The following is a 12,817-nucleotide window of genomic DNA, read 5'->3' on the forward strand; positions in this document are numbered from 1 at the left end:
CGCTGGTCCCACGGCTTTGGTGGACCTCCCGTAGGCGTGCCGAAGCCGCGGGACCAGCGGACCCTCCGCGGGCACGCCTGCGGGAGGTCCACCGAAGCCGCGGGACCAGCGGACCCTCCGCAGGCAAACCGCCGAAGGCAGCCTGCCTGCTTCCCTTGCGGCGCCGGCAGAGCGCCCCCCATGGCTTGCCGCCCCAAGCACGCGCTTGGTGTGCTGGGGCCTGGAGCCGCCCTTGCTTCTTAGTAGCTGCCTGGTGGACTGCTGTAGAATTTGGGCTTCTAGGTTTCCTGGGAACCCAGACAGCATATTTTGTTTCAGAAATACCTGAAGTGTTTTGAAACGTTTAATTGGCATTCCCCAATTGAAATATTGCAGAATTCCAGTTGGGCAAAATTTTCAAATTTTTGTATTTTTGTCATATTCAAGAATTTTTTTTCCAAAATCTCAAAACAAAACAAAAAACAAAACAAACAAAAAAAAGATGAACTGGAAGTCTGTTTCCCAGTCGGCCCTAATAAATAGGTATGAAGTTATTTGAAGCTTGGAAAGCTTATAGCTTCGCAGAATTACAGATTAAATACAAAGGCTCACATTCTGTTTTCTAATAGACCAATTTTTCTGTCAAAATTTTCAAAAGAAAAATGGCAATTTTGCAAAAGAAAAATCTGTTTTTGAACATAGCTGAAATGAGGCTTTAGCTTCTGTTGTTCCTGGTAATTTGAAAAGCTTCAGGGCTGCCTAAAAAGATTTTCACAGCCAGCTTTTTAAAGGCTTGGTAGAACTTTGTAGTGTGTGGGTGTCCAGGTTAAATGAGTCAGAATCTGGAAAAATAAAACTGTCATTACTTAGGACGTTTGCTTACCTAAACGAATCATGCCCTTTATCACTGTCCTCTTGAACCTGGAAGTGCAGACCGTACATTTCCCATCCACCCTTGCCTTTAATGCTGAGCAATCTCTTTTTTTTTTTTTTTTAATCGTATGTTTCAAAGATTGACCTTTCAAATTAGTGCATTATTTTTCCACTGGCTGTTTTAAATCAAGAAAATATATCGTAGCTTTATGGACTAATTCCCTACATAACACGTAAATCTTTCATTTAGTGATCTTGTTACTGTTTATAGCTCTCTTAAAAACCTACAGAAAAGTCCATGTAACTAAATGTAAACAGCACTGTAGTTGAGAGTCTCATGACTTTCCTCAGTTGGTTAATCTCAGGAATTAGTAGTAGATGTCACTTTGTCTATTCCTTTGTTTGCAGGGATGTGTCTCTGCTGCTTGCCGTTGTCAGTGCATTGATTATACTTCCTTCATGGTGGAATGGATCATTCTGGCTGGTGTGGGGACTAGTTCTGTTTGTCTATGTGATCATACGAGCTCTAGGCACATGGAGGATAGCCAAACTGCAAATGTCCCTGAGAAGATACGGACTCCAGCTGGAAGAGACAGTGGCAAATAGCCGCGCTTTTACTAATCTCGTGAGAAAAGCTCTGCGACTCATTCAAGAGACTGAAGTCATTTCCAGAGGATTTACCCTGTGAGTCTTTATTTTATTTCATTTTATATATGGATTCATTCAAGCCAATTAAGTATTAAAATTCTGTAATGTTATCTCCAATGACCGATGGAATCTGTTGGAAAATGTTAATACATTTTAATTTTTTAATTAAGATTGTCATTTATACAGACAAACTTGTATAACTAACATGATAATTACATTGCAGGTGTTCAAAGTCTGACAGCTCTATTTAAAAGTGCACACTATAAAAATTTTCAGAGGCACAACAGCTCTATTATTTGGGCACCAAACTGTCCTTGGTACCTTTTGAAAATGTCCTCCTACACAACTGACAACATAGACAAGTAATTATTTATGGGGAAGAGAGGGGAGAGACAAAGGGGCTCTAAGCCCCTTCAGTGAGCAGTTCTTGAAGGGTCATGTAGTAATTTAAAATTATATCTCACTATTTTGATGAAAGTATTTAGCATTTTAGATTACCAAAAAATGTTTTCTAACATTATCTGCCTTGCAAGTAATCAGTATTTTATAACGAAAGATTATGTGAAAGAGTATTTCCTTCTGTATGATGTGCAATAATAATTTTGTTTTCATCACATTACTTATAATCAAAGAAATGCTATGAAAGATCATAGGTTGAAAATATTTTTTTCACATCTATTGCCCCTCAGAAGCTTAAAACTCAGAACTATTTACCAACAGAATTTGTCTTTTCCACTTGTGGGATTTGATACTCTATTTGGTGTCTGCGGTTGAATTGGCTCTTTTATGTTTTCTTCCTGGTTTGGATGAATGAACATTGTGACACACTGAACACATGTACTGATCTGGAAGTCAGCGTACTTGCACCTGTGCATTGTCCTTCCCTTCTGTTGTTTTAAGTCAATGTAATTTCTAGCAGCACATTGTGCTAATAGAACTTTGTGTGGAAGAAGGAGGAAAATGCAAAAAATGGTCCAGTGATCATCTTTTTAAGATCAATAAAATACCTCCTTTTTGCGCGGCTTTGATTTATGGGATCTGTATAAATTTCTGACTTGAATGCCCTAATATACACAATGAACTTTGATCTGTATTTGTAGACAGTATGCTATTCCTACCGGTTCAACTGTTTTGTGCTTGAGCACATTATGGTACATGCAAGGCTGAAACTATGCCCTACCTAGTTTGAATTAATTTCCTAACTTTAGATGATGAGATGCCTACATTATGTTTTGCCAAGGACATATTTTATCATCTTTTTGGAGTGTTTAAGCATGTCCTAAGTCAGCCTAGATATGTTTTCATTGAGCCAGAATACAGTTAAGCAATATTCAGTCTTATCTTCACAAAAAGAGTCTCAGAAAGAATTTACTGTTAGGACTTGTCCAGATTGCAATTGAGAAAAACATCTGATTTTTTTTATCGTCTAATTTTAACAAATCTGTGGTCTGATTGCTCTTTAATTACATATCTAAAAGTTAGTAGTTTAAAACAATAGATGAGCTTCAAGTTGACTCCTGATCTTATGTCCCCATTTCTTTAAATCTTAGTAACCTTTTAGAGAGGATTTCTTTGGGTGTGCATGTATGGGGGTCTGACCCAGGGTGTGTAGAGTAGCCCTCACTGAAAATGCCAAGGTCTGGGCAGGCTGCAAAAAGGAGAACAGATACTCCCAAAACTGGTGGTTAACACTGAAGTTAGACTCACCATTCAGTCTCAAACTGTGCTCCTAATCCCCCACATTGGTTATCAAGAAGCTAAAAAAGAAATCACACACCTTCCTTCATTGCATTCCAGTTCTCTGGCTCCCAATCAGCACATAGGTCCAGTACAGTGAGAAGTTGTTTAAAACATGCTCATTGTACAAAATGTTCTTCTGACTCCAAAGGGCCAGCCACATTATCAGGTCAGTATTAGTTTGGATCTTACCCAAAATATCATGCTGCCAGTCAATCCTTTAGTATCTAAAATTAAAGGTGTATTATAAAGAAAAAAGAACAAGAGAGTTGTTAAATGGTAAACCAATCAGATAAATACCTAAGGCTTCAAAGTCCATATATCAGGTTCTTAACAGTCTTGGTGAGTTTGCTGGCTTGAAAATCCCTCTGGAACACATCCACAGCTTGGATGGGTCATTCAGTCCTTTGTTCAGAGCTTTGTTTGTAGAAAAGTTGCTCCAGAAGTAAGAAGCAGGATTGAAGACAAAATTGAGATGATGCATCCAGTGATGAGCTGCCAAAATATTAACAACCGGTTCCCTCCTCCCCCGCGGGGGGGGTCGTGCCCCATCCAACTCCTCATGTTCCTTGACACACACCCCCGACCCCTGACCCATCCCCCCCTTCCCTGTCCCCTGACTGCCCCTTGTTGCCCCACCCAACCCCTCCTCTCATTCTCAATGGCCCCCCAGGACCCCTACCCCATTCAACCACCCCTTCTCTCTGTCCCTGAGTGCCCCCACCACCTCATCCAACCCTGCTCTTTCCTGACTGCTCCCCGGGACCCTTGCCCCCATTCATTCACCCTGTTCCCTGCCCTCTGACTGCCCTGACCCCTATCCACCCCCTCACAACCCACTCCCTCCCTGCCCCCTTACCACACTGCCTGGGGCCGGGACCAGGTCCACTCCGCCAGGACCACGACCGGCGCTGCGGGGCCCAACTCCCCGAGCCCGGCTGGACCAGAGCAGGCACTGCTCGGCCGGAGCCGCGGGGCCCGATTCCCTGGGCCGGCACCGGGGCCAAGCCGCTTGGCCGGCGCCGGGGGGCCCGACTCCCCGGGCCGGCGCCGGGGGGCCCGACTCCCCGGGCCGGCGCTGGTGCCGAGCTGCTTGGCTGGCATCGGGGCTGGAGCCGCGGGGCCCGAGTCCCCGGGCTGGCACCGGAGCCGGTGCCGTGGGTCCCGAGCTGGGCGGGGTCGGAGCCGCTCAGCCGGGACCAGACCAAGCCGGGGGTGCTTGGCCGGGACCGGGCTGGGAAGCTTGGCCGGGGCCAGGGGGAGCCGCTCAAGTGGAGCTGAACTGGGCCACGCGCGCTGTCCGCCCCGCCCGGCTTACCTGCCTGCTCCTCCTTTCAGGCTTCCCGCGAACATCTGATTCGCGGGAAGCAGGGGAGGAGCGTTCAGGGGAGAGGGGGAGGTGAGCTGGGGCTGGGGGCCGGGCAGACAGCTGCCCGAGCTTTGTTAAATTTAAAAACTTTTTAGAACCTGGTTGTCCTGGAACAACCGGTTCTAAAAAGGCTTCTAAATTTAACAACCGGTTCGCGCTCACCACTGGATGCACCTGTCTTTTATACCTTTTGCCATGTGGCCTGTACTTCCTTTGTCCCAAATACAAGCTTCACCACACATGGCATGGAAAAGCTTTAGAGTTCTCTGTCCACAGGTATTCCCCTACATGTCTTGCTGACTCATAAGGTGTAGTCCCTGCCTTCTCTCAATGGGTTCATTGTACAGCTGATGTTCTTTGAGGGGCCATCAAGCAGGCTTAGTATCAATGCCATTCTGTCAGAACACAGCACAGATATACCATACATATCTATAACTCACAATGCAAAAGTGATACAAACATATAAACAAGATTATAATACTTGGCAAATCATAACATTTTCACAGATACCTTACATGACATATCTGGCACGACTCCTTGCAATTTTAGAATAAAGTGTCTCCCAATTCCATACAGTATCACGGGTGGTTTGAAGGTAACTGAGCCAGTACACTCAATACATGGATCCATACCAGTATGGACCAAGTCTATGACCTTTTTTTTTTTTTTTTTTTTTTTTTTTTTTTTTAAACCCTTAACTAACTCTAGTGTGTTTTCCTCAGAAGGCCTATACATATAATATGCTCTAGAGGAACAGTCAGAAAATTGTTTACTTGAGGTAGTGCTCTGTGTGGTGATTGTTGCCCCCAATTTTGCTTTGAGCTGTAGTGTAGTTTCCTGCTAATAGACTTTAAGAGAAAAAGCTTAATATGTCCTCTAGCAGTAATGTAGTAAAGTAGCTTTAATGTTCGCTAAAGGGAGTCAAGTGACACCGAATATGGTTACACAAAGTTAAGGGGTGGCTTTCTGTGCCATTTTACAGCTCTGAGGCTTAGGAATTTTGCCACTGACGTCAACTGGGTCAGGAACTCGCCCTATAAGTTGATAGGGATGATACTATAGCAACATGTCCCAGTAAGTGCTAAGAACAAGATTTTGGTCATTTGTTCATCATCTCAGCAACAAGAAAGCTCCTGTTGGATCTGTTTTATTCTGTAAAAACCTCATCCCACATTCAATTCCTCCCCTCCAACCTGCTGGAGCTCCTTCACCTTAAGTACTTCAAATGCAACTGGTTATCATCCATCAGACAGCAGGATGCCTTTAGAGAGAAACATGGACAATGCCCTAAATTCTCTTTGCAATTAGGTGTAAGTGTAGTCATTACCTTTCAAAACAAGGTTTTGTTTTTGTTTGTTTTGGAAGGTACTGACTAAGCTAATGAGTTACCATCAAATAATCCTGCCTAGGGTCACTGTTTGAAATTCCTACTAGCTATTGAAAATGCTTCCATTTCCCTGCCCCTTATAAAATGCAAATTGCAAAAATATATAGTGAAATTCCACTTTTTTCTATAATGAGGACTATTTATTTGGTTGGCACTTCAGTAATGAGCTTTCCCAAGTATTATTATTGCTCTTGTAGGGCTTGATTCCAATTTGAAATATATAAGCATGTATTGATGCACACAGCATCTTTATAGAACTACCACTATGCTCATATATGCTCATATCTTTATAGAACTACCACTATGCTCATGTGTAGTAACTGATTTTATTAATATGAGGCAGTATGAGCCTATGACACACAAATCCTGTTTCAACCTTAGTTAAAATCTAGCTTGTGAGACTGAGAGAGCTTTAAATTACAGTATCTTATAATTGAGACAGATTTTGGTGTTGTAGAGAAAAGGAAGTTCATCCTCAACACTTTTTCCTCTTGCCTTTCACTGCTGCTATGCAGCATGGTCCGGTAACATTTACAGAGATCCTCGGATGATGCATCTCTGGTATGTTCAGAAACATAGCAAATGATGCTGGTTTGATGTTTCTCAGGAAAAAAGAAAGGAAGAATTCAGTCCTATAAATTTATACAAACTGCTGAGATTAACATTTTCACATGGAAACAAATGTTACAAATCATAAAAAAACCCTGTTTTTCAAGGTGTTGGTTGTACATAGAGGCGTGAGTGATGGGTGGGTGTCTTGTAGTAGAGCTGCAAGTGCTTACAATCTTTGCTGTGGAGAAAACATTGGTAGCTTTCCGCCTGCTTTCTTAAATTACTCCTTAGCTTCTCCAGACACACTTCTTACAACCCATTGAAGTGTATGGTTTAAAAGACTGAAAATGAGAGTTCACCTTTGAACACTAGCAATTGGTAAGTTCAAATAGCCATAGAAATGTTGAGAGAGAATCTGTAACAGACGTTAATTTTAAAGTTCCAGTGAAAACACAGAACTGGACAATCATATTCACTTTGCTTTGGTAAAATTGTAAGCTAATGCAATTTGTTTTGCTTCTTTTATAATGAAAAGTGTTTTACATACAAGATTTTATTTGATCACGTTTAAGTATTACTCTTGTAAATTAATATGGTATGACGTTTTTATAGCTTGTACAGTATGTTATTTTAATAAATACCTTTCACATTACTAAGTATACTGTACACTAACAGAAGACTAGTCTGTACTACTTTTTTTGTTTTTTGTAACTTAATGTGCAAATATTTAAAATTCGCACAGGTGCACTTCAATTTATTTACAGAATAGATCCTTTTTTTTATAATGGCACTTTCTTAAAGTTCTTCTGCAGTCTGTTCCCACAAGCAAATGGCACAGTGACACACCAATATGCATATGTATACATTGAGATCAATGTGTATTTAAAAATGTTAGTATATGTAATTGCATGCATTTCAGAATCTTTGCTTCATTTTGTATTTCTAGCTGTAACAGTACCACAAGAATTTCTGCAGTCTGTAGTTTTTATGGTAAATTGTCCTTCCACTCAAATGTTTGATAACCCCATCAAACTGGATGACATTCCTTGTACTGGTTGGGGGGGGGGGGGAATATAGCTTAATCTAAATAGATAGCGGAGCACAGCCTATCTGCAAAATCATTTGTAAAAGCTAAGGCATTAGTTGCATGTAGAGAGGTATGCATGAAATATATATATTTTTAAAACTTACAGTGGGCTTCTGTTATGTTCAGGTCAGAGTTCATTAGCCTTACAGTGTCTCTATACAGTGCTTTCTTTTTGTAGGACCTGATTCTGTACAATTGAGGTCCATAGGAATTTTGACATTGACTCTAATGGGAGCAGGAGCAGGACCTTTACTGAGTTGTTAATCTTTTTTCATTTAAAATTTTTAATGAAATGTATGACTGATACGGTAAAACTTTGTTGCTTTAATTATATGTATTGACCCATTATAAAAAAGGATTGTCTTTTGTAAATAAGGGATATGAAAGTGAAATTGATGTATTGTCTTGTTGAAATTCTTTAGGACATCTGTACAGTTGTATCACATTTTACTTTTCAAGTTTGCTTGACAGGGTCAGTGCCGCTTGCCCATTTAATAAAGCTGGACAGCATCCTAGTCAGCATCTCATCGGTCTTCGGAAAGCTGTTTACCGATCTGTCAGAGCCAACTTTCGAGCTTCAAGACTAGCTACTCTGTACATGCTGAAAAAATATCCTTTTTGTAAAAACCCACAAATGCAGATACTTATGAATGAATTACCTACCCATATAGATGGGACACTTAATTGTCCTAATGAATAGAGCTGGCACCAGTAGAAACTTGGGGTATCTAGTTAAATATATGCAAGAAGGAAGGGAAAGGGCTGCAGAGTGTCTTTTTTTAAGTTATGCTTGAGACAGCACATTCTTAAAATATTTCATGTTTTTGTCACTGTGCAATCTAAGATGAGTCCTCTACTATGTCTTGCAAACATGTGCCTTTTTTGTGAATATTGATGTGTGTGATTCAGTCCTTTCCCTTTCATTATTGATCTTACCCATCTTTATTTCCCTCTTCCAAAATAACTTTCATCTCAACCACCTGCCCTCTCACTTTGTGTCTCCATTGCATATCTAGTCTCCAGATTAAAAGCTAAGTGATTTCCTATTTCATGAAAGCTGAATGGCACTGTTGCAACACAGGTTAGTCAAGGGGCACACTGAACAGTGAGGATTTTCTACTTCCGAAATCAAATGCGGTACTTCTCACAACCGATTCAAACTCTGTTTGCCAAAGCGTGAACCCATATTCCGTTGAAAAAATGACAGTAGGGTTACTTGATAGCTGTGCTGTATCTGTGCCATAGTTGGGAAAATATCAGAAATGCCAATGTATTGCATTCAAATATACATGATTATATTTCTACCTCCCCAGAAAAATCACAAGCTTGGAAACTAATGTGCATTGTGAAAACCTGTCATTACCAATTATTGTTATATTTTCCTGGAATATGTGGTTTGGTTAATATTGATAGCACTCCTGGATGTTTGTGTAACAGGTGTAGTGATACTCCAGTTCAGAGGAAATAAGTGTTTATTCGTGGATCATTTATCTAGGGATGTGAATCCTGCTTTTGTGCTCAAGACATCACTGATTCATATCCTGAGATAGCCCTGGAGAGCAGATTTATTTTTTGTATATGGGAAGGGAAATGTAACCAGTCGTATCTGGAGTGACTGAAACAATTTTATAAAAGTAACTTCAAACTCTGGATTGGATATAACTGAGAGTAACTTTAGGGGTTGGGGAAGAGAACTGAAAATGAGAACAATACATGTGGTCTTTCAGAGATCCTTTTGTACCAGAGTGTAAAAATAAAAGTATGCTCAGTATTGGATACTAACTGGTGTATAGAATAATAGGGTGGGAGAGAGGGTTACCTTGTACAGAACTATTTTGGTTTGGATTAGACTGGATCCACTTCAGCAGAAGGGTTTGCCACCCTCTTAGCTTCAAAACTGGCAAGGGTGGTTACGTTAACTTTATATTAGGAAATGAGGAAGAAGAAGATCTTTTGTTTAACTCAGAAAATTTGGCATTTACTTTTGCCTTACTTTGTATGGTTATCCCATAACAAAAGATTAATAGATGGCTCAGCCATGGAAATCATTAGCGAAAAGCTGGAAGAAATGAGTGGGTTTTGAGGAAGGATTTGAAGGCAACATGTAGGGATGCTTGGCACACAGGAAAAGGGATATTGCAGGCCGAGGGAGTAGCGTGGGAAAAGCACAAAGTTGAAGTGCAGAGAGCACAGACAGCATGTAGGTTATAGTAGTTGAGATTTAGGCACAGTCAGATCTGTGCAATGTATGAAAAGTGAGAATAAGAGGGTTGTATTTTTGGTGGGGGTTAACACCCACCAGAACAATTTAGAGCAGCCTGAGGGTTGCCCCAAGTTACTCTGTCTTGTAATGGACCCTACTGACTATTGTGTCATCTGTGGATTGGTTGAATGTAGCGCATTCTAACCACAGCCTCCCCTACCCTTTTCACTCCTCCAGCATTGGGGACTGCATAGAGCTGTCTTCATCAACCAAGGATTTCCTCACATTACGGGATTTTCAGCTGCTCACTTAGGACAGCTTTAAGGGGCCTTTTGTGCCGCTAGAGTGGCCCACGGCAGGGAAAGGAAAGATTTAGAGGAGCTTGACTGTGTATAATTAGGGAATGATGTGATGAAATTAAGGAAAGGAATTTCAGCTGAATATCAGGAAAAGTTTAAATCCAGGTTTTTCACTGCTATAAAGAACAAAAGTGGGGTTTAAAAAAAAATGTCTGCAGAAAATCAGACCATGCATTAGACTGCAGTGGCTATAGGCTGTCCGAGTATGATTTAATCCATATTTAAAGGTGTTTATTGTGAGCATCTGAAAGACAGGAATGTAGTAGTACTATTGATGCAATATTTACACCACCTATAGCAATCTAATGTACTTTTTCTTAGGAAAAACATGCTTAACATTTGGCATAAAGTTTCAAAAGACCATTGTAATGAAATTTAGTTTTTCTGTTTTTTTCAAATGACCTCAGAAGAAACTGCGAACTCTACTTGGATAAACTTTTTTTATTGCACTTGATGTACTACTTCTGCATTTTTTTGCCAGATCAAGAGTATATCTCTGTGTCAGAGCAGGGGAAAACTGAATCCAGTTTGTTCAGTACAGCATTCTGAAATTTTAATATGTGAGAAATGCCTTTGGTTTTAAAAGAAAGTGAAATGCAGCACTCCAGCTAATATAGCTAAGCTAAAAGTTTAATTCCATTTTATTTGGTGACTGGACCTCCTACTGGGTTCTCTACCTCTGAGTTCTCTTTATCTTATTTGAAGATGGACACGTTATCTTGATAACAGTGTGAACATAATAAATAAAACTTACTGTCTGATAGAGTTGATGATGAGGGATAGCTCAGTGGTTTGAGCATTGGCCTGCTAAACCCAGTGTTGTGAGTTTAATCCTTGAGGGGGCTATTTGGGGATTGGCCCTGCTTTGAGCAGGGGGTTGGACTAGATCTCCTGAGGTCCCTTCCAAACCTAATCTATGATTCTATGATCGTATCTATGACTGGCTTCAGTACTGAAGGATTGACTCATTTTGATAGAGTGATAAAATTTAAAAGTGGGACCAGATCCTCACATGGTGCAAATATTCACAGTTTCATTCATTTTAATTACATGTCCACTTAATTTGCTGAGGTTCTGGCCCATAAAAGATATAAAATCTGAATTGATGTAACACTGTGACAATTTTGAATTTTGTCAGGAAATACAAAATTTAGAGTTCTTTCAGTAACCTTGGCTTACTCATGTTGCTCAGTGAGATGGTGTATTTTGACTACTAATGTTATGTTGACACATATATATCTTGATCTATTTGATTCATATCTATGATCAGAAATATGTGCATAATTTGCATTCATTTCGGTAAAAGTGGTCATATCTGAATACAAATTTATGTTATGGTATTATATGCAGTGTGGCTGCTTTAAATTGTAGGCACTCTATTTTTATATAAATAAAAAGTAGGGAGCAGTTCTCAAATATTACAGATGAGGCATGGCTGAAAGGAGTGTATTAGAGGAGCTCAGCTAACAACCTGACTGATGATAGATATATATATATTTTTAATTATGGCTATTTGAAAAGTGTGAATGAATCCTGTGGCAATAGATGAGTAAACAAAGAGCAGCGATTTGCATAAAAGTGAATGATTAAATAAACTACATAGGTATGGGATATATTTATCGCATGGCTGTCACCTTCTCAGACATTTCTGGTATGTATTATTAAATTTACACTCTCCCCCACTAAAATGTCTATGCCGATTAGGGTCTCTTGGCGACCCAAAAAAAAGCACCTTATGGGGACCAGAAACAGATCTGGCTGTGATGAACAAACATCATATTGTAGACACTTGTCTTATTTGTATCCTAATGTTATTGTATTCTTTGTGGTAGGATTAAATGTTTCCCTTTGGATATTCCTATGACACCCACATGTTGTTGTTACTGAGTGTTAAAAAACTTAATACATAGCTTTGCTCATAGCAGCACAGATTGCATACACCTGCTACAGTGTCATTATTCAATCAAATTAGACTGGAGATTTAGCAACATATACCTAAGCTTTTACATGTTAGCCTGACAACTCCCTTAATTAACACTATATTTATTAGTGCAAATAAATTAATATCTAGGTAATTAAAATTTGCTGTGGTATAAAATATAACCATGTTGAGCAGTGTAAAAATTTCATTTAAAATGTAAGAAGAATTATTGCTTTCAGTTTATGTGAAGCTTTCATATTGGATTTGATGGACCAGTAACTTTTTCTGAGATGGAAAATCTTCCACGCACATTCTGTACTTGTTATGTTAAATGTCAGCCTTGCATTGTGGGAACAATATATAACTGCATCCTGTCACGTCTGTCTTTTTCAAAGCTGAGTCATTCATTACAAAGGGTACACTACTTCCACAATCGTACTTCCTCAATAATAGAAGCAAGTACCTGCATGTGGAGAAGGTTTCTCTTTACTCAGACAAAGGGACTTCTCCATCACTTGACAGCTATAAAGGCTGCAGTCTGCACCATTGAAGTCAGTGGGATTTTCCACTTACAGTGAATGCAGGATTAAGATTGGATGGGTGACCTTTTATGTGACCTGCATAACATTTTATGACCTTTGTTATGCAGGGAGGTCAAATGACACAATTGTAATGGTCCTCCTCACCTTAAAATTCTGTGGG

The 12,817-nt window shown here is 40.0% G+C and overlaps 1 protein-coding gene across 8 annotated transcripts in view; it reads left to right on the forward strand.

Annotated features, from left to right (window-relative positions):
- The window catches only part of VEZT (vezatin, adherens junctions transmembrane protein), an 89,391-nt gene that overhangs the window by 47,712 nt on the left and 28,862 nt on the right, over positions 1 to 12,817 (forward strand). For 6 of the 8 annotated variants that reach the window (XM_044981243.1, XM_044981220.1, XM_044981203.1 and 3 more), the window contains 2 exons: positions 1,261 to 1,536; positions 8,092 to 8,241. In XM_044981243.1, the coding sequence (XP_044837178.1) occupies positions 1,261 to 1,536; positions 8,092 to 8,241 (426 nt within the window). The remainder of the gene's footprint in view (positions 1 to 1,260; positions 1,537 to 8,091; positions 8,242 to 12,817) is intronic. The other 2 variants (XM_044981252.1, XM_044981212.1) reach the window with 1 other exon arrangement.

This window comes from Mauremys mutica, chromosome 1 (assembly GCF_020497125.1).
Source record: "Mauremys mutica isolate MM-2020 ecotype Southern chromosome 1, ASM2049712v1, whole genome shotgun sequence".
In the NCBI taxonomy this organism is placed as follows: Eukaryota; Metazoa; Chordata; order Testudines; family Geoemydidae; genus Mauremys; species Mauremys mutica.